This window comes from Phacochoerus africanus, chromosome 3 (assembly GCF_016906955.1).
Source record: "Phacochoerus africanus isolate WHEZ1 chromosome 3, ROS_Pafr_v1, whole genome shotgun sequence".
NCBI classification, from domain to species: Eukaryota; Metazoa; Chordata; class Mammalia; order Artiodactyla; family Suidae; genus Phacochoerus; species Phacochoerus africanus.
The window spans coordinates 142,116,946-142,142,281 of NC_062546.1; the positions used below are offsets into that span (position 1 = coordinate 142,116,946).

Consider the following 25,336-nt stretch of genomic DNA (forward strand, 5'->3'; position numbering starts at 1 on the left):
AAAAAAAAAAAAAAGGAGAGAGAAGCACTGGGGAGGGAGGAGGAATCCTGCAGATGGACACACGACTGAAGGAGCGCTGCCATCACATGGGTAATATTGGCCTGAACACAGGACTAGAGGTAGCTTCCTGGGCCAGAAAGAAGAGCTAATTAGCCCAAAGGTGGGACTAAAGAGTCGAGTGGAATAGCCTGGAAGGCTGATTCCTCCATAATGAGGGGGGTGTTGGAGACCCATTCTTGAGTTCCCCTCTCTAAACCAAGGGAGGACACCCAGTCTGCCACTAAGGCCAGTCTCTCATACAGTGCTTGAACCCCAGAGTTCTTGCTGAAAGTTATAGGAAGTTTTCCTCTTTAAAAAAGAAATGTCTGAGCATCATGCTGAAGAGAACATTGCCAAAGACACAACAGGGTGAGATGCTGGTCTCGAGGGTGCTGGTCTTCCATCACCATTTCCTTTGGGGATGATCATCCCAGTGGTGAAATGCCCACTTGTTTTGGGAGGTTTCACAGCTTGTACAGTTATATGGTGTGTGTGTGTGTGTGTGTTTTAATTAGAGGAAAAAAAGCTTTCCCCCTAAGTATATTGAGTTTCAGATAAGCTCTTGAGATAACTGGGTGTAGAAATAACAGAGGTAAAACCCACTGCTGTGGAGTCTCTGGGGGTTTTTTTGTTGTTTTTTTTCTTTTTTTTTCTTTTTTTGTCTTTTTGTCCTTTCTAGGGCCACTTCCTGTGGCATGTGGAGGTTCCCAGGCTAGGGGTCTAATTGGAGCTGTAGATGGTACCTTACGCCAGAGCCATAGCAACTCGGGATCTGAGCCACGTCTGCGACCTACACCACAGCTCACAGCAATGCCAGATCCTTAACCCACTGAGCAAGGCCAGGGATCAAACCTGCAACCTCGTGGTACCTAGTCAGATTTGTTAACCACTGCACCACAGCGGGAACTCTGAGTCTCTGTTTCACTCTCTGGGATCTTGCTGCTGTGGGAATTCTCTGGGTGCATTCTGCAAGCCTCACATTCTGCAAGTATTGATCAAGGTAATGAGGGGCTATCATGTTAAATCCAGGCTAGTCCCAGAAAACTCATTTGGTAGGTGTTCTCCTTAGCCACTCTTAAGTTGTATGATTAAAACAGCGATTCTTGAAGTCAGAAACATGACATCTTGCCTTTGATGTAAAATTTTGAAGAACAGTATTTATCTATGGTCGAAGTCCAGTTTAAAATCTTCATTTGTCTTTGTAGCATTATCAGGTCTCCAGCAGATGTCACTATTACAGTCCATGTTCAGTTTTGTGGCTTTACTGAGTAATGTTTGTAGGAAGGCTCCATTCGGGGACAGTTCTTTATCAATGGTCTAATGACAGTTCCTATTAATTTGCTACTATGTATAGTACTAAATCAAATTCTTTGCCCGAGGGTTGTTTTTTTTGGGGGGGGAACTACTTTTCTCTATAAGCATAAGACAAAGAAGTTCCTTGGCTATGTAATTCATTTCTCACCTATAGGAAGTACGAACGTTTAAATAAATAAATGCAGTTTATTATTATTACCAAAATGCTACTTATGTGTTCTACTTTCAATATAAAATAGGACTTAGATCATCTGAACCGTTTTTACCCACATCGCTTTTTTTTTTTTTTTTAACCAAGTATATGCAGTTATTCCCTGTACCAACCAATTCTCCTACAATTCAATTCAATTCTGACACTGTCTACCTGGAGTTAGCATCAGATCTCACAAGTGGGCTTAGCCCCACAAGACCGCCCCCACTACAGACACCAGTTATAATTCCAAGAGTTCTATTTCTGATGGAAAGTTGGGGGTTCCCATGCCTCCCTCCTTGGTTTCAGTAATTTGCTTGAAGGGCTCACGGAACTGAGGAAAACTGTTACTGGTTTATTACAAAGGATACAACTTAGGAAGAGATGCATTGGGTAAGATTTGGGGGCGGCAGCACTTTCTCTTACTGCCTTCATGCATTCTCATCCCAAAAGTGCTCCAAACCTCCTCATTAGGGGTTTTAATAGAGGTCCCATTACATAGGCAGGGCTGGTTAAATCATTGTCAGTCGGTGATTAGCTCAGTCTCTCCTGTCCCTGAGGCCCAGGGTTCACTAAAAGTTCCTGCCCTTTAATCACATGGTTGGGTCCTCTGGCACCCGGCCCCCCCATCCTCCAGGAGTCACCTCAGGAGCACAAACTCAGGTGCCACTGAAAGGGGCTTATTATGAATAACAAAGGGCCCTCCTCTCACCCTTATCATTCAGAAAATTCCTAGGGTTTTAGAAACTCTTGTGCCAGACATGGGTATGAACACCAAATATATATTTCTTCTTCTAACATATCATCACAGACAATTTCTAGCGAGTCTTTCAAACTATTTTCTGACCTCATTCATAACTATATATACCATCATTTGACTTCAACTGTTCTAGTGAAACATCAATGAATGCCCTGCCAACTATTTCATAGTTCGTATTCAAATAGGGTCAAGGAAGCATCTCCTCTCTCTCTCTTTTTTTTTTTTTTTGTCTCTTTGCCTTTTCTAGGGCCACTTCCAGCAGCATATGGAGGTTCCCAGGCTAGGGGTCCAATCGGAGCTGCAGCCGCCGGCCTACGCCAGAACCACAGCAAGGCGGGATCCAAGCCAAGTTTGCAACCTACACCACAGCTCACAGCAACGCCGGATCCTTGACCCACTGAGCAAGGCCAGGGACTGAACCCGCAACCTCATGGTTCCTAGTCAGATTCATTAACCACTGCGCCATGATGGGAACTCCTCCTCTCTCATTTTGAAGAAAGAACCATACCTGAATTTGGGAGCTGGTGTTAGGCTAAAGAAAGGCTAAAAGTGGCTCAAAGAACAAAGATCAGTTCTCTCTAATATCAGCACTCCAAGACAAGAGGTTCAGGTTAACAGAACATCTCTGTTCTATCCAGTCATTGGTCTCCAACATCATAATCAATGGTATGGTTGAGGCTGGGTTGCTGGGAGTTCCAGCCAGCAAGAATGGGAAAGAAAGCATGGAGGAGGCGTGTTCCCCTCTGTGAAGCAGGCTCAGAGATGGCCTGCATCAATCTGCTTGCTCCTTTGTTAAGATTTAGTTACTTGCCCTAACTGCCAGGGAGATTTGGAAGTTTATGTGCCCAGGAAAAAGGACACTGGTGGACAACTAGTGCCAGAGGTTTATTGGTTTGGTTGGCACTGACCATACATGGTTCTCAATGTTTTTTTCAGGAGGTGCACTCAGTGTACAGAATTTTGGCTGGGATTTTGAATATTGGAAATATTGAGTTTGCAGCTATTTCCTCTCAACATCAAACCGATAAAAGTGAGGTGCCCAATGCAGAAGCCTTGAAAAATGGTAATTATTTGACACATATGCACTGTGTTGCCAAAGTCCATGTTTCTCTCACTTTGGTAGTTTTTCAAGACTCTAAAATATAAAATGTGCTGCTGCTAGTCCTTCAACTAGCTCTGGGTGTTTTCCCTAACCAGTATTTCCCAAAGTATGTCTTCTTGAATATCAGTGTTCTTTCTGTAAGCGGCAAATCAATGCTCTTCAGAAAAGAATTCCATGGCAGATAACTTTGGGCAGTGATTCTCAACAGTGGCAGCTTTTGAAAATCATATACAAATTTTTGAAACAAATGCCATAGATGGGATCTCAATCTAAATTCACTGAAACAGCGTCTGCTGGGGATAAACAGGCACCTATTTCTTTTAAAGTCCCATGGGTAATGATGATGGCACAAAGAGTGAGAATCCTGACTTAGGAAAAACACTGATTTAAATAAACACCTTTTGTGTTAAATTGAGGCACTTTTTATTGCCTTTCTTTTTCTTTTTAGGTCCACATTTGCAACAAATGGAAGTTCCCGGGCTAGGGGCTGAATTGGAGCTGCAGCCACCAGCCTACACCACAGCCACTGCAATGCCAGGTCCTTAACCCACTGAGCGAGGCCAGGGATCCAACCTGTACCATCACAGGCACCATGTTGGGTTTTTAACCCGCTGAGCCACAGTGGGAACTCCCTATGGCCTTTAAGGTACTAATGTTCTTTGTGATTCTCTAAGAGCAGACTGTACTCTCCAGCAATTGCTCACACTTATTTGACCAAAGACCACTTCTTCCCACATTTCTTCATCTAACACTTGTGAAAAGCTTTTAGAACAGTCTGAGATGTACTGCATCAGTCTGAATGCTTCTTGGAGCTAAGGACCTGGCTTGTTTGTCCTTGACTCTGAAGTGCTGAGGATTGAGCCTGGCTTGTAGCTGATGTGGAGCAGATGCTGGCTGCGGGATGAATGGAGGTATCTGCTGGGTATCATCCTTACCCTGTCTTCTAGCTGCCTCCGTTCTCTGCATCAGTCCCGAAGAGCTCCAGGAGGCCCTCACCTCACACTGTGTGGTCACCCGGGGGGAGACCATCATCCGAGCCAACACCGTTGACAGGGCCGCGGACGTCCGAGATGCCATGTCCAAGGCTCTGTATGGGAGGCTCTTCAGCTGGATCGTCAATCGCATCAATACACTCCTGCAGCCAGACAAAAACATATGGTAAGTTCCCGCTGGGAGCAGAGGCCTTAGGGAGAGTTGTCATCGACTCCAGTGTCTCTAGTGTTTGCAGGAGGAAGCGTTCGGTCCTCTCTTGGGTTTTCTTTGGTGAAACTCTTAGGCCATGTCCCTTAAAAGATGCAGTGGGATCCAGGGGAGACGCAGTGTTTATATCTGAGAGGTGCACGACTAACAGCCATTACTGTGCAGTGTTTAACAGAATAGGCTTGGCTGGGAGCTGGGAAAACTGGGTTTGCATCCAAGCTCCACAGCATCATCAGTGCATGTTCTAAATCATAGTTCTAAGTCTGGTTTTCCCATCTGCAAAACGAAGATAATATTCTCCTTGTGGTGTTGCTTTTAGAATCAACTGAGACATTTCATGAAAAGTGTGAAAGTACAGTGTCTCACATTATTACTACTATGACTACTTTTTCTTTGCTAAGTACTAGAGATCTCTAGACTGTAGAAGAATTGACAGCATCAGATTCCAGTGTCTTCTTCCTACTAAGCTTTATGGGTGGGAAAGTAGAAGAATGAACTAGCAAACTCCCTTCAGACGGAGTGGGTTCCTCTTTAATCTCTCCAAAGATGGAGCTTCTGAGGAAGATTTGAAAGGATTTTTCTGCTTAAAAAAAAAAAAAGAAAAAAGAAAGAAAGAAAGAAAAGAAATTAGAAGTACTGTTGAAAGACTCAAGGAATGAGTGGTTTAAGCTAGACCGTTTTACCCCCAAAGCTGGCAGGGTACTGCTCGCCTCGGGTGGCTACCATGTATTAATAAAAACTTGGGCCCGCATATTCTCACCATCCTGAGATGGCTGTTTCCTCCCCTAAAAGGTTCTGTTCTTCTCTCTTATGCAGCAGTGCAGACAATGGCATGAATGTGGGGATCCTGGATATTTTTGGATTTGAGAACTTTCAGAGAAATTCATTTGAGCAGCTCTGCATAAACATCGCCAATGAGCAAATCCAATACTATTTCATTCAGCATGTTTTTGCTCTCGAGCAGGTAACAGTGAACTCCGGAGGCACTAAACCTAGGGAAGGTGCCTGCAGGCTGCCCAGAGTTTGAAGCAGAAACCCTGCTAGGCTAACAGATCAAAGATACCAGAGAAAAATCACTGGCGAGGCAGTCCTGTCAAAATAAATCCACAGTCTAAATTTAGGATGGAAAAAAAGAGGTCTTGATTTCTGTGGAAAGGTACATTTCCTCACATGAGTGAAGCTGGTGACACGCCAATTATTTAAATGTTTCCAAAGCATTGCCCAAAATGCTACATCCTCTTCTGCTTGATTTAACTAAAATAATCAGTGATCATGTCCAGAATGACACGGGATGATCTTGAACTCAGGACACAGGTTCTTGTTCTTAACTCCCAAACTGGCCACCCCACCCCGTCTCCTGCACACCAGATCCTACAGCAAATGATGGGTATCTTCAGGGAGGGGCAAGATATGTCCTTGGTTTTCTCAAAATGGAAATCTTTCTGCTGTGAATTTAATGGTAAATAAAACAGGATGTGAAGTTAGTGGACCCAAAGCCCTTTTCCTCCTCCCCAGTCCATACCCGAACCCCAAGACTGTCTTGTATGAGGGAGGTGCAATAGCTAAACATTCTGACCAAGCTGCTTTTTAAATGCAGGAGTGATGACACGCAAACTACTGTGATTAGAGAAACACAAACACGTGGACTAAAAAATACTGCTTTGGTTTTATCACTGGAACTGGATTAATCTGTGTTGCATTCTCCTCCCCGCCCACCTTGTACAAAACTAGACCTTCTTTCAGCCCAGGTTACTTCCATTTATTTTCCTGGGAAATGTGGAGTTTTTCTAGTTTTCTACTGAGGTGATTCCTTTGCAAAATCCTTCGCCAAAGATAGAAGTCCACTTCCTTCCTAGTTTAAAGCATGCTTGTCACCAAAATAAAAAATTTCCGCTTCCCTTCTTTCCTACATCAGTTTCTAAGTTATGAGTCACCACATCAGTGTTTGGATGAGAGAGCAGTCCCATCTCTTGGCAGCTTCAGCTGCCTGCTGAGGTCCACTGTGGGTCAGATTTAACCCCAAAGCTTCAACAGTGTTATGTGCAGACGAGCCCTTTACTACTCACATAAAAGACACCCTGTGCAGTGTTTCCAGTCACAAAAAGTGCCTGCAGCCTGGTGGTACCTGGGGCCCGTTGGGGCTGGAGAGACTCACAATGCATTTCCTTCCAGATGGAGTATCAGAATGAGGGCATCGATGCTACACCCGTGGAGTACCAGGACAACCGCCCACTCCTGGATATGTTCCTCCAGAAACCCCTGGGTCTGCTCGCACTTCTGGATGAGGAAAGTCGGTTTCCTCAAGCAACAGACCAGACCCTGGTTGGTAGGTACTTTTTGGGCAAGGCATATACGTGCCAAAGGGAACTTGGCTATTTGGCTCATGTCGTCAAATGATCGTGGGTTAAAGAATCTTTCTTGTATGTTTTGACTGTCTGGTGATTGCAAAAGTATAGACCCTGTTTTCAACAAATTGCAATGTGCAGAACATGTCCTGATGGAATTTGTGCAAACCTACCCCCACCTCCCAGACCCTCCTCCCTTCCTTATTTCTGCAAACAGAAATACCTTTACCCAATGTCAGTATCATGGTTACACCTTCTGCTCCCTCCTTTCCCATAACCAATCCTCGATTCTCCTCCTTTTTCATGCCGTCCGTCCAGCCCTTCGCATGGACCCCGTCCATCTTTAGTCCAAGTTTGTATAGACGTCCCTGCTGGTCTCCTGGTTTTTAGGCCCATTGCTTTCCCTGCTCACCTGGACATCCCAGCTAATGTAGTCTTTCGACAGCCACCTTTTCATTAGGTTACCGTGATGGATAAAACACCTCCTCCTGGCGTTCAAGCCTTCCAGTCTGCACCTCTGTTCCTCTTGACTTCCTCCTCCTCCACCTCAAATCTTCAGTGTTGCACTTATATTATGAGATCCGTGGGCCCCAAAGCCCTGGCCCTTGCATCCCTTTACTAGCCCAGTTCCTTACACAGAGTAGGCTGTCAGTCACAAAAATGAGAGCAAAATGGTTGGTAGAAGGAGGGAACAGGAACCTCAAGCCTTTGCCCAGATGGAGAATTGATTTGTGGAAGAGACTCTTGGAGTTGAGATGATCCCCTTCAGCCATATCCTCTGATCTATAAAAGTGTCACAAGTTGTCCAGAGTATATACAAACCAGGGTTATTTGCCTTCTATAGAGTAACATCATGGTTCTAAAGCTAACTGGCCAGGCTTCCAGTGTCATCACTGTCCGTGCTAGGAGTTCTCAGAGCAGAACACAAGAGCTTAGGGAACAGCCTGACACTACAGACAACAGGAAACAACTAAAAGAGGACTTGGTTGTAAATGCCCCTTGTGTAGGGCATCTTTCTCCATCACTGTGCATGTGAGAATAACATCAGGCTACTCTGAAATTTCTTATTCTGGGCCATCATGGTTCGAAGAACCAAGGACCAAGCAGTTTATGTTGTTAACTTTTTTTTTTTTATCTTTTTTAGGGCTGAACCCTACAGCATATGAAGGATCCCAGGCTAGGGGTTGAATCGGAGCCGCAGCCGAGCCGCACCTACACCAGAGCCGCAGCAACACGGGACCCAAGCCGTGTCTGCAACCTGCACCACGGCTCATGGCAATGCCGGATCCCCAACCCACTGAGCGAGGCCAGGGATCGAACCCGCAACCTCATGGTCCCTAGTCAGGTTCGTTAACCACTGAGCCATGATGGGAACTCCTATGTTGTAACTTTTAAACATGAAACTCCACACAGATAAATTTGAAGATAATCTCCGATGCAAATACTTCTGGAGGCCCAGAGGAGTGGAGCTGAGCTTTGGCATTCAGCACTATGCTGGAAAGGTGAGGCACGTGAGCTATTAAGCCTGAATTGGACAAAGGGTAAGTGTCTGTGTCACCCTGTTTGTGGCGCTCACAAAATTGCTTGCAGATTTCTTTCTCCTTTGAATTCTTCTTGAACACCTCATCCTGATTCCCAGACCTTCTCAGTGGTGTCGCTCCCAGAAAGTTGCCCCTGGCAAAGAAGCAATTGCTCGCTGGGGTGGCCCACAGAGCTGCCATCTGCCTCTCACCTGAGGTTTGGCTTAGAAGTGACAGCTCTCCAGAGAGAAAACATATTATAGCTTTTGCAGTGTTTAGTGGTGAATGTTCACATTCAGAAGTCATTTGGAGAAGCGTAGGTAGTAGGCGAGGGCTAATATCACAGTGGGACTCAATTCTTAGCCCTTTAAGTGTATGTATGTCTGCAGGGCATCAAAAATGTCTAGATGAAAAGGGAAAAAAAATTTCACTTCATCATCCAGATGTTAAGCTTTTAGAACATTAACTGAAATTTCCACTTTTCATACATTATGCCTCAGTCTCAGTTTCAAGTTCCTGAAGCAGATTAGTGAGGGATTCAGGAAATTCCCTCCTCCTGTAGCCAACAATTCATTGCTCAAGTTACTCTCAAAGGAGCCATTCGAATTATGGCTAATTGGTTCCGGCAGGGTCTGCTGAAGCCCTGGGTCCAGAGAGTGGGTAGGAGGTCCATAAAAGGCATTTGGTGTTATTCTGTTGACTTGTTGAAATCATTTTTCACATTCATATCATGACATTGAAATTAATTTTGCCTGACTGGAGGTTGGTTGAAAGGCAGTCTGATACAAGTGGCGAGGTTGTTTTTCTTGCCTCATCGCACATGATGGTATCTATTTTGGATCTTTGCTAGAAATTGCAGTCCGTTTTTTGCTCTTAAACACTTTGTTTACCTTGGCATTGAAGGCTGATTGCACATGACATCCACCCTGATCCCCATTCTTCTCTTCTCTCCTGCCTTCCATTCCTGGCCCTTCCTCACACCTCTGTTTCCATCTCTCTGGCCTTTTATACCTACTTCCTCCTCACCCTTCTTCTCCCCTCTTTCTCCTCTTGATTTTAAGGGAAAAGGGAGTCCTTTTCCTTCCAGGCTCTGTGTCCTCTCCTGAATTCTTTTGCGACTCAACACTTCTTTCTCTAGAGGGGTCCTTAAATTTCTCTGACCTGGATCCTCTCTGTCCTGAGAACTGAGAGCTGCTGAGAATCCCTGAGCATTGCTCAGGTGCCACGAGTACCTTGGAAAGCAGGGAGGGTGCGGTGGTTACGAGCGTGGAACCAAACAGCCCTGGTTGGGATGCTTGCCAACCACGGTGAGATGTGTGGCCATGAGTACATTATGCAGCCTCTCTCTAAGCCTCTGTTTGCCCACCAGTAAAATAGAGATGATAACAGTGTTTACCTCTTAGGATGCTTCACATACGGTGAATGACCCAAATAATTATTTTGAGGTGAGTTTTCTTTGATGGGACTCTCTTCAAGGAACAGCTGAACCAGAGGTTAAGATAATTGACCTCTCAAAAATTACAATTTTCCGCCCTTACCTGCTGGTCTGGATTTAATTGAGCACATACATTTTTTTTTTTTTTTCCTTTTGGGCCAGACCTACAGCATGCAGAAGTTCCCAGATCAGGGATCAAAACCTGCACCAAGGCGGTAACCAGAGCCACAGCAGTGACAACGCCAGATCCTTAACTGCTATTCCTGGCCTGGATTTAAAAGCATGGCTGTGTCAGGATGAATCCTGTATAGCGGATTAGTGACTGACCTCAGACAACATGCCAGTGTCACCAATGATGGACAGTATTGGCTAACTTGTGATTTGCTCTTCGTGTTGCAGGTATTGTACGATGCTTCTGGGGTTCTTGAGAAAAACAGAGATACTCTCCCTGCTGATGTGGTTGTCATACTAAGAACATCAGAAAACCAGCTCCTCCAGCAACTCTTCTCAATCCCTTTGACCAAAACAGGTACTTGGAGCTTTCCTGACAGCTTTGAGCCTGATGCTTCGACAAGTCATGGGGCTGGAGCCAATCAAAATCATCCAGTCATGGGGTCCTCAGAGGTCACCTGGTCCAACTTCCCACCTAGTCATCGACCCCACCCCACCACACTCCTAACCAACCCGGAATAGGTCTGTCACTGGCCTACATTACACAGCCTTTGTCTGCTTACAGTCAACTTCTGTGTGGTTGTTCGGTCAGTCCTCAAGCTGGGAGCAGAAAGCTAGTGCCAAAAGGTGGAACATCCTGGTCTTTGCTGTTTTACCAAATGGATTCTAACTGGGTCAAGCTCCTTTGATTTATTTGGGATTCTGCTGCCTTTGGTGGGACAGCAGTCTCCATCTTCACATAGCTCTCCTCTCAAGGGATTTATGTTTTTTGAGGCTGTGTCTGGAAACAGCTTCAGCTATGCTTTTAAGAAAGGAGGCAGAGAAACCTCTTTATCATTGTTCCTAATTTCTTTTTCTTTCCCCATCCCTCGTGAAATCATTGGCACCGTGTCTAGCATGGGGCCTTTGCAAGCTAAAGAGAGCAGCTGCCAGGTTGGAATTTTAGCAACATGCAGAGACGTGAAAATCTTGGTTAAGAAAAAAGCCACAGTCTACAACCTTTGCTTCAGCTTCACTTTGAAACTAGGTTCTCAACTTTTAAAAAATGTGTTCCTTTAGGAGTTCCCTCGTGGCTCAGTAGGTTAAGGATCCAGCATTGTCACTGTCATGGCTCTGGTTGCAGCTGTGGTGCGAGTCTGATCCCTGGTCCTGGAACTTACACTTGCTGCAGGTGCAGCCAAAAATAAAAACAAAATAACCCCCCCCACCGAAGCATGCTCCTTTGTATAAAAATAGAAGCGTGCCCAGCAGAAGGCTGCCCTCCAGCTTCCTTTCCAGACCTCCCTTGGGCACTTCCAGGATTTGATTCATTATCAACTTCTGAGAGAATGGACAGTTGCGGTCCAGTTTGGGGCTCCCTCATCAGACATTCGGGTGTATAGTCTCACTAGATGACTGCGTAGAGGCAAAGACACAGCCATTATTAATAGGAGACACACTCTTTGAAATAAAACATATCCAAATGGCTTGTTAGCTAGCATTTATACTTTCTCATAAATATGAGTAACAGTTTGTCAAATCTGTTCACAACTTTGGAATTTCTAATTTTTCAAACTTGGGCAAAATAAAAGCAAGTTCACAGCTTGGGCCACTAGGTGGCACTGTGCAAGAAGTCAGGCTCTTCAGCCAGCCTGCAGTTGCCCTTGGTCACCTAAAGGCCGCCCCCCAGAACAGGAACAAAGAGATAGTCTAGGCTTATTTTTGCTTTTCTCTGAAAGAACTTTCCTCCTGTCTTATAACTCTTTCTGAATCTTGCCTTAAAACTGCAACCCACACCACCGTGAGGAAACAAAATTGAAAAATAGACTAGAACAAACAATGTTTTTCTGACAAGCTTCCTTGTGTTCCTGAGTTGTATGTTATGCAGAATTATTTGTTTTGAAATCCTTAGGTTTCTCTTCTTCACAATTTGAGTATAATTAAGATGCCATGAATACACATCAAAACCAATAAGCATGATTCTGTTTTCTTTTTCTGAAATTTTCCATGTAAAAATGGCTTCAATCAATGGCTTCTTCAATTTATAGAAGAGTTGATTATAATAAGGCAGTGTCTAGGCAGCTAAAGGGAACATAAAGATAATATAGCTTTGCCCTAAAAGCAACTGGAACTTTCTTTTACCTTCACTTTCTATCTAGAATTGGGCACTATTTTATCTCCTTGTGACGATATTTGCCTTCAAAGCTCAGTTCAAAGAGGTTATGCATCCTATGTTGAAGACAGAATATTAATTTTCTAAATTTTCAAAGTCCCACATTCTATATTTTTGGATTTTATTGTATTACAACCTTTGAAAGTGGGGAAACCTTACCAGACAAAAATAGACTGTATTGTTTTTGCTGAAAAATGCAAATGCTTGTTTCCAGCACATACCCCTCAGGAAGGGAGACATCGCTGTCCACCTCAGCACTGGGGCTGGAAGCAAGGTCGGCGCTTCCCAGCAGTTTGGAAAATAATATGCTGATACAGTCAGGGCATGAGAAACCCTTTTCTTGGTCATTTCAATTTTTCTTTATCCTGCTTTAAACCCTTTAATACTTAAAATGGGCCCTAGTTCAGTGAGCATAGATATTATGGGCAATTTCTTTACAAACTTCTTTTAGAGGATGAACTATAGGGTGGAAGGTCCAAGTTGGGAAGCCCTGTAGGCTGTTAATCCCAGAGTTAAAAAAGAGGCCCAGGAAGTTTCCTTGTGGCACAGAGAGTTAAGGAGCCAGTATTGCCACAGCTGTGGCATAGGCTGCAGCTGTGGCACAGGTCCAATCCCTGGCCTGAGAACTTCGACATGCTGTGGGTATGGCCAAAAATAAATAAATTAAAAAAAAAAAAAAAGAGGTCTAGTGTTGGTCTCCTCAGTTTCGAGAGGAAAGATTCCTATGGAGTGTTGACAACACTTGGGCTCCTGGTCTTGGTGGTGGCTACATGGATGTTTATTTTATAATATTCATTATGCTATACATTTATATTTTGTACACTTATCTACACATGCAATCTACTTCACAATAATATTTTCTTCCCCCAAAGGATGGATAGAGTATCTTAAAGTGCAAAAGAAACCCTTTAATTTCTTTACCTAAGGTGTCGTGTCCAGTTAGGGTGAAGTGTGCTGGTAGCCACACTGCAGCTGTCTTTTGCTTTCAAACATGGGCGTCGGAGAACTTCTGGCTGACATTCCTTGAAAAAGTCGGCCTGCTCTCCAAACCCACTGGGCAGGTAACAGTGCCTTCATTAGTAGATTGGTCCTTGCTATAATCTCCTCTTGAGGTTGAGAGGATTAACCTCTGAGTGTGTTTGTGTAAAATCAGAGCACGTAATACAGTTGGCATTCTCTTGTTTCCTGTACTCACCTTCCTGTTTACGTTGTATATAGCCAAACACTGAAAAGCTTGAAAACTGTGGAGCACAAGATCAGGAGGCCCAGGGTGGTCAGCTTCTCCCAGGTTGCTGCTGTCCCTTCCCAGCAGCTGTTTCTGCTGGCTCCCAGCTGCGCCTGGCAGCAGAGCCTCCTCTGCCTGAAGGGCACGCTTTCCAGTGACCATCAGCGAAACGGAGGCAGCTGCAGAAAGTACGGATCCCCGCTGTTCCCCTCTTTGCTTTTGCAACCACTCTTTGACCTGCACATGGATCCCCTCAGATGTGATGAAATTTTCTTTGTAATCCTTCCTATTGAAAGGAAATTATCTGAAGATTTTATATGTGAAAATTCGTTGTGGCAGCAACACTGCTTTCCAAACCTTTGGCTGGGACTTAAAATGAATGATGGAGGTAGAAAAACATTAAAAGGAAAGATGTTATAACAAGGTTTCATGGCATATTTTCCTATTTGGGGAATGTTCCACTTGCTGCGAGTAAGCTAGAAAAAAGTTCAAAAGGCTCAGGGGAGGACAGAGAAGAAGGAGGTTTCAAAAGGAACTTGTGCCTTTGAATCATGGATTCTGACTTCCAAATGGTCGTTTGGTGTTTGAAGGAGTTAGAAACTTGGGAGAAATTAGAAAAAACAGGGGTAGGGCAGAGGGAATACTGTCTGAGCCTCCAAGTGTGGTTTTGCTTCAGAATCTGGAACTGAGTTTTGCCTTCACTGCCGCCTTCTGTCTGAGGACTCTCAGCTTTCTCCCTTGGAATTAGATTTGCAGTAAAAACCAACAGTGGAGTCTCTTTATCTTGACATCCATTGACTCCCCTTTTTATTTGGTTGGGGAGGGGGCACGGTCCCCATATTGTATCTGCAAAGCCCTGTAACCCCTTCATTACCCAAATCCTTGCTATTGATCATCTGTTCCTGATTCTGTAACACCCACAATAACAGCATAAAGCTCTTAAGAGGATGCCTTTTAGAAACTATCTCTCAGAGCTCTTGTTTCCCACTTATGGCTGCTCCTCCATCCTGGCAGGTAGCACATGAGTCTGGCAAGGTGAGTGGCTCTGAGTGGCACAGTTCCAGGGTCACAGACATGGACAGCACTCAGCTCTTCCTGAGACGGAGGAAGGCTCGAATGAGCCAACCCTGTCCTGGAGCCCTGGCGAGTCAGTTCCTCCTCGCACAGATCTGCTCTTTCTGCTAATTTGGGAGAGCATCTCAGTCAACAGATAATGATGTTTTTATCATCTTTCTAGATATGGTGCTATGCGTAGGTGCTTTGTAGTAGGAATGAAATAAAATCTCAGCCAGAATAGTCAGTGACAGATAGTGCCAAGTCCAAAAGTGTATAAAGGATGCACAACAGGCGTGTAAATCTATAAACGGGGGCAGTATAAGCACTATATCTATACAAGTAAAAATAGAAGGGGATGTCATGGAAATATCGTGGGTCAACCTGGGGGAAGAATTCTTTTTTCAATAGGAGAATTTTTTTTTCAATAGGAGACTAGAGAGAATTGGACAGTCTGGTGTTGTAATGAGGCATTCTGTGACAGGATGCACAACACTGGAAAGGAGAGGGAGGTGGAAGTGGGATGAGTAAGTGAATGGAGGGGGGAGGAAAGAACTCAGGGCAGAAAGAAGGAGACAGGATGGAAAAATGATGGTGGGGCACTCCTGTTGTGGCTTAGTATGTTAAGGACCTGACCGTGTCTCTGTGAGGATACGGGTTTGACCTCTGTCCTTGCTTGGTGGGTTAAGGATTCGGTGTTGCCACAAGCTGCAGCGTACATTGCAAACACGCTCAGATCTGATGTTGCCATGGTTGTAGTGTAGGCGGGCCGCTGCAGCTTGAATTCGACCCCTAGCCTGGGAACTTCCATATGCCGCAGGTCAGCCCTAAAAAGAAAAAAAAAAGAAAGAAAAATGACGGTGGGCTCCTGTGCTGATCTGAAATTCTGTGAGTGGTCAGGGTGAATTTTCAAAAACAGCTTCAGGCTGAGAAAAGAAAGCTTGAACAGGTGTTAAGGCCTAATTAGAGAGAACCAGGGTGCCCCCAAGGAGTCTATATGGAGTCATGTGTGAATAGATGCTCAATAAATACTTTTTACATTCTACATTTAGATCTAGCATCCATTCTGAAGTTAATGTTTGTGTAAGGTGTGAGATTGAGCTTCATTTTTTTTGAAAAGTGTGTCCAGTTGATCTAAAACCATGTGTTGAAATGACTGTCCTTACTCCACTGATTGCTTTTACATTTGTCAAAAAACAATTGGTTGTATTTGTGTGGGTCTGTTTCATTGGTCTGTATATCTAACTCTTCACTGATACCACACAGTCTTGACTCTTCTAGGTTCATAATAATCTTAAAAGCAGGTAGCATAATTCCTCCAACTTAATCCTTTTTTTTTCCCCAAAAATTGTTTTGACTATTCCATTTCCTTGCCTATCCATGTAAATTTTAAAAGTGGCTTGTAGAGAGTCCTTATGGGATTTTGATTGCAATTTCATGAAATTTATAGATCAGTTTGGGAAGAATTGATGTCTTTAGTGTGTTGAGTCTTTCAATCCATGAACATGGTATGTCTACTTCTTTGGATCTTCTTTGATTTCTTTAATCGGTATTTTGTTTTCAGCATACAAATTCTTCATGTGTTTTGTTAGATTGGCACCTAAGTATTTCAGTTTTTGGAACTAGTATAATTTTGCTGTTGTTTTCAGCTGTCCAAAGCTAGTGTATAGAAGTGCCATTGATTTTTGCAGATAGACCTTGCCTCCCACAGTCTTACTAAACTTACTAGTTAGTTAAGGAGTTTTGTTTGATTTTGTTTTTGTTTTTGTAGATTCTGGGGATTTTCTACATGGACAGTTGTGTTGTCTGTAAATAAGAATCCTTTCATTTTTCTTCCTAATCTTATACATTTTATTTCTTTTTCTTGCCTTATTTGACTGACTGTGACTTTCATATACAGTTGGGTAGAAGTGGTGAGAGGAGGCATCTTGCTTTGTTCAGATCTTACAGGGAAAGTATTCAGGCTTTCACCATGAAGTGTGATGTTAGCTGTAAGTTTTATGTAGGTGCCCTTTCACTTGCTATTCCCTCAATTGGAACATTTCCCCCCTGAGACATACCCATGGCTAGCTTCTTCACTTTCTTCAGGTCTTTTCTCAAAACCTACTTTTACTGATTACTCTAACAAACATTTTGACCTAATCAATCTTTGTACACCAATTACTTATATTTTTCCTTAGCATTTGTCACTACTTTACATACTATATACACTTTGCTTATTTATTATCTATCTTCCTCTACCATAATGGAAGTTCCATGATGGCAGGGATTTTTGTCTGGTTTGTTCATTACTGTATCCTCAAAATAGTGAATAATACCTGCAGAGAGTAGCCACTCTCTATATATTTGCTGAATAAATGAATGGGCGGTTGGACCAAATCTACCCATCTACCTGCATCTGTTCCCATTTTGTTTTCCTTTTAGTGTAAGTGACTGAACTATCCTTGCTCTTATTACAAGTCTCTCTCCCCTTGCCCTCTGCATTGCTTCTCCTCTCATTTTCACAAGGAATTTTGTCTTACAGCTATTCTTCCTCACTTTTGCATCATCTGCAGAAGCAGTTCTTCCTCACTTCTGCATTATTCCTCTTAATGTGGTTGCTCTCATTAGCATAGTGTTTTCCATCTTTTTGACTCCTTATTATGGGTTTAATTGTGTCCCCTCCTGAAAAGTGATGTTGAATTCCTAACCCCCAGTCCCTTAGAATGTGACTTTATTTGGAAGCATGGTTTTTACCAAGACCATCAAGGTGAAGTGAGGTCATCAAGGTGGGTCCTACACCAGTATGACTGGCATCCTTATAAAAAATGAAAATTTGAATGGGGACATACCACAGAGAATATCGTATGAAGATGATGTCAGAGAGCTGGGTGGTACATCTATACCAACCCTCACCTCAGTCTCCTAACTAGACTCTATTCCTACCCTTGCCTTCATATAGCCTGAGAGCTAAACTGCTGTCTTTCTACAGATGTAAATCTGATTGTGTCACTTCCATGCTGAAAGCCTCCAGTGGCTCCTAATCACAGCTAAAATAAAATGCAAAGCCCTTTCTTTGTCTAAAATCTTATCTGATCTGCCCCACATGCCTCTATCTCCACCTCCTTGTACTCTACTCCTTGCTCTCTGCCTTCATTCTTTTCCTCAGCTATTCCAAACTTTTTTTGACTCAGTACTAGCTGCTCACTCTGCCTGGGACATTCTTTCTCCAGATCTTTACAGGTCTGTTCTTGTGATCCAGAGTTTAGCTTAAATGTCACTTCCAAAGAGAGGCCCTCTCTGTCTACCCAGTGGGAAATAGCCCATGCTTCTCTCCATCATATCACCATGTCTCCTTTGGGAGCTGATGTGATCCTGTTGGTCTCTTGTCCACTACCCCTCCCCCATGCTTAACACATAGTAAATCCCAGTAAATATTTGTTAAAAAACTTCATAACTCCTGCAAGGAAGAAACTAAAGCTAAAATTCAAGTCTTGACTCCGAATCTGTATTTGTTTCTTAGGGCTGAAGTAATAAGGCACTGCAAACAAAAAGTGGCTTAAACAAAAGAAATTTATTGTCTCACAATTCTAGATGCTGAAGTCCAAGATCAAGGTGTTTGCAGGTTTGGGTTCTTCTGAGGCCTCTCTCCTTGGCTTACTGTGGGCTGCCTTCTCAGTGACCTTCCAGGATTGCCCCGGACTCTGTGTGAATATTGTCTGTATCCTAAGCCACCTTCTTTTTGGATACAGTCATGGCGGATGGGGGCTCACCCATATGACTTCATTTGACCTTAGTTACCTTCTAAAGGCACTGTTTCTGAATGCAGTCACATTCTGAAAGACTGGAGTTAGGACTTTTATGAATTCAGTGGGGGAGGGGAATTATAATTCAGCCCATTACTTTCAGATTAATTGCTATGGGAGCTGGTTGAGATGAGCCCCTTGTGGTGTTGGTGGTGGGGTAGGGGGAAGGCATGTGGGGCCACCACCTTTCCCCTTGAGCCCAGGGACAGCCATGTTTAGCCAGAGAGAGTTGGCATTCTTACCCAATCAGACGAAGAGCACTCTGCCCCCTCCCTTTTCCTTCCTCCCTCCTCCCACACCAGAGGAGCTGACCCAGAGCAGAGGTGTGGGAGAGAACACCCCTTCAAGCCATGTAGGTATCAATCCAGCCTGGAGGGGGAGGGACAGTGGGAAAAAGAGCTTTGAATTGAGATGATAGTAAAGGTTAAAATTAAGAATCAGTTTCAAAACCAAAGGTCATCCTTGATAACAGAAAGCCTCTGAAAAATCTGTGAAATGGGGCTGAAATATAATTATGGGAGCTGCCATCCTCACAGAAAGCTGAGGGGTCAGCATGGTGATGAAGTTATAGGAAAAAGTGGCTCTCTTTCTTCTTTATCCTCAGTGATCTGAGATGCCTCAACATACTGATTTTATGCTCAAGGCACAGCAGAGAACCACAAAGCTTTCTGCAGGTGTTACTCTGGGAGGCTGGCAAGTTCCATCACTAGCTGGGGATTCCTCCCAGCATCAGCTTGGAGTGGGCAAGGGTCGGATTCTTCTCTCTAGAACAGAGCAAATGAACACCAACGGCCACTTATAAATCATGGAAATAGCAAATGTTAATTACATGGGCTCCTCATCTCCAACAACCTGCAGTCAGAGCTGTGCAGTACAGTACTTTGGTCCACCCAGCTGCGCAGTGCAACCCTCTTGTCTGCTTGGGAAGATTGTAAGCTTCACAAGAACAAAGACTAGCGTCTTCTATTTCATTGATACACAGAACATACAGTCAGGGCTGTTGATAACACTTTATCGCTTGATGCCTTTGTTCATGCTACTTCTCCTCTGGGATGACTTCTGTCCCCACCCCTGCCCTCATTACCACACTGTCCATCTCTGCCCCTTTCTTACCTCCTAATCATTTTTTATTTATTTTTTCCTTCAAAACTCAGCTGTAGCATCACCTTCTCCAGGAAGTTTTTGGTCTGATTGGGTGAAATCTCTGGCACCGTTGGAATGTAAGTTCCATGAGGACAGGGTTTTGTCCATTTAGTAGGCTTCTCTTTAGCTCCTAGGGAGGCTCCTAGCATGTAGCGAGTGCTCAGCAGAGTCCACCTGTCCAGGCAAAGAGTGCAGTGTGTGAACAGGATTTCCTGGTGGTCCTGAGAGCACCTGAGCCACATCAGAAATGCGGGTCATTGACGTATGGTGAAGGCTGAGAGCCCACCAGCATCATTTTAACAAAGTGTAAAATCCAGAGCTCCACCTAGAACTCTGTCGTCTAAATCTGGAGGGGTAAGTGTGAAATCCTCTTGGGACTCAGGGGCCGGAGAAGTGCAGATAGAATTGCAATTCCATCCAGCATCTGAGATTGATGGCCAGCCCCTTCCTCAATGGAGTGGGCAGGGTAGAGGCTTTCTCAGAAGCAAAGAGCACACACGTACTTAAAGTGCAGACTGTAGTTTGCTGAGAAGCAGTATATCCATCCACTGGCTCAGAAACATGGTTGTCCTGGCGACTCTGGGTACCTGTGTGGCCGCACTCCCTCACATTAATGCCACAGCTGGTGGGCAGACCAGTCACGAGGCCTCTGCTGCCTCTGTGAGATTCCGTGAGCAGTGGCACCTCCTTCTGCCCTTTGACCAGCTAGAGGCGGTGGCAGAGGGTCCTGGTAATGGCTGGACTGCCCCCAGGGGAACTTCACCCTTTCCTGCATTTCCCTTTGTTAATGGTTTTCAGCCCTTGTCTAGAGGAGTCTTTGATTTTCTTTGTTAGGCTTGTTGAGGACAAAATGTGTGTGTGGTGTGGTTGATGGGGAGGCAAGAGAGGGAAAAGAGCATGTCTTGAAATTTTTGTTTTGCTTTTTCCTATCCCTAAATGCCTTTAGGTTTTAAGTTTATATTCTCCAAGTACTGTGTTTTTTATTTGTTTGTTTTATTTTTGTTGTTGTTGTTCAAATGTAAGCAGCTTAAGTGTTTCTTTCCTTTTAAAAGCCATCAGCCGTGGTAGAAAATAGAGCCCTGGACTGTACCTGGATTGGTACCTTGCATCCAGCCGGTTTAATTCAATTCTCTGAATCAGCTTCCCATTTGCATAGTGAGGGCTTTGCATGAAGAAGAAGCCATCAATTAGAAGGAAGTTTAAGGTCAAACAGACCAGCCTCTGGTAATCTCTAGGCCAGACTTTCAGCCTGGAGTTACTGTGGTTTGAAAGCTCACACTGGGCCCCCTTTTGTTCGTCAGTTTTTTGCACCATGCCACCCAGCATGATATAAACTGTTCTATTAGCTACATGTTTAAAAATAAAAAGCATCAGCTTGTCTTAGTCCATTGGGTTGCTATAACAAAGTACCATAGACTGGCTGGCTAATGAATCACAAGCATTTACTTCTCACAGTTCTGGAGGTTGGGAAGTCTAAGCTCAAGCAAGGGCAGATGTGATGCCTGCTAAAGTACCACTTCCTGGTCTGTAGCTGGCTGTCTTTTCATCGTGTCCTCAGATGGCAGGAGGGGCAAGGGGGCTCCCTGGGGCCTCTTTCATAAGGGCACGAATCCCTTTGATGAGGGCTCTGCCTTCATGTCACCTAGTTAACTCCCAAAGGCCCTACCTCCAAATACCATCACATTGGGGGTTAGATTTAGCATACGCATTTGTGGGGAGGAGGGAGAGTGGTGATGGGAGACACTAACATTTAGCCTAGACATAGACAAAATTCATTTTACTAGTATATCTTTACTCAATATATCAAAAATACTATCATTCAACATGTGATCAATTAAAAATTATTGAGATATCTTACCTCCTTAACTTTACTAAGTGTTTAAAATCTGGTGTGCATTTTATACTTACGGCACATCTCAATCTGGACTAGCCACATTCCATGTGGTCTGGAGGCACCACACTGAGTAGCGTAGCTATAGGAAATTGCTGCCCTGGCTGTAGAGGTGCCTTATTCTTGCTCCTGTAGAGAAGCGCAGAAATGCCAAAGAGCCCTTCCTGCTGGTCCTTTCAAAGAAAATAAATTCTTGTTTCTTCATAAAATAATGTTTTACTGCATGCAGACTTCTGCCTGTGTCCCAGTGTGTAAGAAGAGTCACTCTTGTGAATTTGCAGAGTTCCAGCGCAAGCTTGTTCAAAGTTCCCTTGGCTCTATTTTGCAGAGATAGAAAGGTCCCATGTTATCAGTATCAACAGCAATATTTTCCTAAGTGTGTTTCATGAAACTCTAGGTTTGTGGGATGTGATGAGATGTGAGGTAAAGAAGAGATTTCCATGGCCAAAAAGTGTGGAGAATACCAAGTATGAAATCCCAAGACATATCTTTACTGCAGAAATACCAAGAGATGGCTCTCATGTACGGGGCTTCTGAAACCAGTCAGATGTTTTTCTGTGAAAAGCATCTTGAGGGTCAAGAATCAAAAGGACCCACTGAGGCAAGGCTGGTCAGAAAGTTTTCGAGGGCAATCTTCCATTGTGGGTGTTCAATCCATTTCCAAAGTTCCTCCTGCTTTCCTGCTCCAGAGACCCTGTTGCTGCTATGTCCTTGAAAACAAAAGCTAACCTTCGCTGATGAATTATTATAATGGCTCTAATACTGGGAAAGTTAGTATCTGCTGTGAATCAGATCCACTATCTTTCCTCAACACATTTTAATACTTCTTTCATAGCTCCTCAATGTGACGATGAATGTACCTTTTATTTTTAAGTAGGAGTTCAGTTTAGAGCTGTTTTGTTTTATTGCTTTAGTGATCCTGTCCAGTACAGCAAATATGGCAGTTTTGATTTTTCAAATGGTCAGAAATGCCAGAAAAACAAATTCTGCTTCTCTCGCCAGTATCCTCATTCATAGAAAGGAAATATGTTCCTATTTAAGATGAAAGGTTTTTTGCATTTATTTCATAGCTCATATTGGAGGAAAAGTCTCATGGCCACTTATGGTTTATTAATTCATCCCACTATAAAATCTCTTTATAAGGGGGCCTTCAGGTCTGCCCCCCCATTACTAAAAGATAACTCCAGGCACTTCAAATCAAGTGAGAAAACAAAGCCATGATAATTATAATCTATCTACTTAGAAATGGATCACAACTTAACACTTTTTTCACAAGAATTTGGGTCATGTTAATGGAAACTATATTTTTCTCTTTAGAGCACAAGACTGGCTTCTAACAGTCTGGTCCATATGTTAGAAGCACATAAAAGTTAATCATTTTGCTCTGGTGCCAGTGTGTTGTGTGCAAAGAAAAGCTGTAAACCACAGCTGTGTGGAGAAACAATTGTGAACTTTATTGGCTCACACATGTGAGATGTCAGTAAACTAAATAAAATGTCACTTAACTTCGCTGAAGAGTTGGAAGTGGGAGAGGAGCGCTAAGATTTTATTAAGGTTTGCATTTAGTAGAGCGGTTCCATTCTTGACATTTCACGAGGATAGTTCAAGTTACACAAAACCCAAATCAACTGTTTTCCAGATGATCAGGTGTGGCCCAGCCACAACAACAGTGATTGCTGGGGAATCAATGGGCATCGTCACGCAGTTGACCTGGTTTGGTGTGTAAATGACTAAAAAATCCAGACATCATCTAAAATCAATTGGGTTCAAACAGTTTGGCCAGGCAGCAGTCCCATCAGTTACTGAGCAGCCTACCTCCACTATCACCGGAAACCTTGAAACAACCACGAAATCTTCAATCAGGCCATCCTGGTTGATGGGGTCTCTCAGCATCATGCTCAGCATTCTGCACAGTGGACCTCTGACCTTGGGCCATAGACTTGTCTATTCTTTGCCACATTTCCTTTCTTGGTGAATTGGGGACAAGGCTTACAGTGTCACATTAAGTAATTCATTGCCAGCACTTAGCATGGTGTCTACTACATTGTAAAAACATTTAATAAATGTCAGTATTTAAGTATTATTAACTATTTTCTGATCTGGAGCAGAGGGACAAATATAGGGCAGAATAAGTGGATTTCTACAGATGTTTCCTTATTGCTGGTTGGATTTTTTCAAAAGGTAGTAGATAATATTATACAAAAGTATAGGGTCTCCTTCCTCCCTTCCTCTGTTTCTCTTTCTTTTTTCCTTTCTTTCCTTCCTCCCTTCCATCCTTTCCTTAAGTTTATGATTTCTTTGTTTTAAAAATAGTACATTAAGACTATAAACAGCAAGTTCACTTGTGGCGCAGCAGGTTAAAGATCCAGCATTGTCCCTGCAGTGGCTCAGTGCGCTGCTGTTGTTGCAGGATCAAGCCCTGGCCCAGGAACTTCCACATGCCACAGGCACAGCAGGAAAAAAAAAAAAAAAAAAGTTTTTAAAAAGAGAACATAAACAGGAAAGTATAAAATAAATCCTCAAACTTTAAATCATCTGTTTATTTATTTTCTTTTCTAGTCACCCAACCCAAAATTTAATGAGGTTCTGGGCAGAAAATTGAATCATCTATAAAACTCTGATTAACCCATATCCCTAATTAATAACATTTTTTAAATCTTAAAATATACACTGAAGAGATGGTCACTGGATCAAATAATTTAGCTTAAACTAAAACTCCTTGGCCAACTAGGACCTCTAGGGGGTTCCACGTGGCTCTAATCAAACCCCCTATACCAGCAACATCTGCATCTCCACTCGCCACTGGAACTATGCTAACTGTAAATTTAACAGGAACACTTTATTCCCAAAGCTCAATAAACATTTGTCCTGCCTTGTGGATGATAAAACCCAGATACTAAGAAGGCAAGTAACTCATTCTGGTCCTCCTAACAAGTAAGTAACAGCTGAGACAAACTTCAAGTGGTTCGACCCTAGAACTCAGAGTTTTAACCATCTCACCTCTGCAATCAGGCCTCAGAGAGCTTGAGCAAAGATTCTGAAAGAAGAAGGGAGCATAGCATGGCCAGGGACCAGCAAAAAGTTCAGGGTGTGTGGAGGGAAGTGAGGTGAGCTGGGACCTACCTAGAAGGGTATTGGATGTCATGCCAAATCAAACCTAATGCCACACAATTCATTCATTTACCCTTTCACTCACAAATATTTATTGAGTGCTTCCTGTATGCTAGGTAAATGGTGCTAAATACTAGATACAGAGTGATTAGTGCCTGCCCTAATGGAGCTTAGACTCTAATGAGGAGTCTCACAAGGCAGAGTGTTAATGGTGGGTAATTGTGGGTAGCTTTCAGTGGTGCATCAGGGAACACTACGGTGCCACACTAACTCTGTAAAATGGCTCACAGTTGATTGCTAATTTTTTTTTTTTTGGTTACACCTGTGGGATGTGGAAGTTCCCAGGCCAGGGATTGAACCCGAGCCACAGCAACGACCCAAGCTGCTGCGGTAACAACGCTTGAATCCTTAACCTACTGCACCACGTGGGAGCTTCCATCAGTTGCTATTTCTTTGGAATGATGAGGTAGTGTTTTCTTGGATGACTGAAAGAAGAATTGGTGGTACTGAAGTTTGACAGGAGCTGGTAGATATAATCTATCTATAGAAGACAAGGGTGAAGGTCATCTACAATGTTGTTATGGTGCATGGGGGCAGGTGCTAAAGAAATATTTTTTGAAATAATGAATGGTAATAGAAATACTTAGTGCCTGACTTCAGAGACCTTGTAACCTACGTAAGGAAACAGATCATTTCCAAAGATAAAGACCAATAGAAGGTAAAATATTTGTATTGACTTAAAAGGACTCAGACACAAGTGCACTGACTAGCTAGCTGCAGCCTCTAGAATTAGCGTGGAGATGTGATGCTTGTTGAGCTCCTTCATCAGAGAAGTCTTTCTTGTTGGCCTTTATTCTCAATAGAGTCTATTCTTTAAATTTTAGTCATTAATTGCCTTCC

General features: G+C 43.4%; 1 protein-coding gene across 1 annotated transcript in view; it reads left to right on the forward strand.

Moving 5' to 3' along the window:
- The window catches only part of MYO3B (myosin IIIB), a 415,159-nt gene that overhangs the window by 198,184 nt on the left and 191,639 nt on the right, over positions 1 to 25,336 (forward strand). The window contains exons 19-24 of the mRNA XM_047770247.1: positions 3,240 to 3,366; positions 4,353 to 4,563; positions 5,422 to 5,569; positions 6,778 to 6,931; positions 8,364 to 8,452; positions 10,305 to 10,434. Of these exons, the coding sequence (XP_047626203.1) occupies positions 3,240 to 3,366; positions 4,353 to 4,563; positions 5,422 to 5,569; positions 6,778 to 6,931; positions 8,364 to 8,452; positions 10,305 to 10,434 (859 nt within the window). The remainder of the gene's footprint in view (positions 1 to 3,239; positions 3,367 to 4,352; positions 4,564 to 5,421; positions 5,570 to 6,777; positions 6,932 to 8,363; positions 8,453 to 10,304; positions 10,435 to 25,336) is intronic.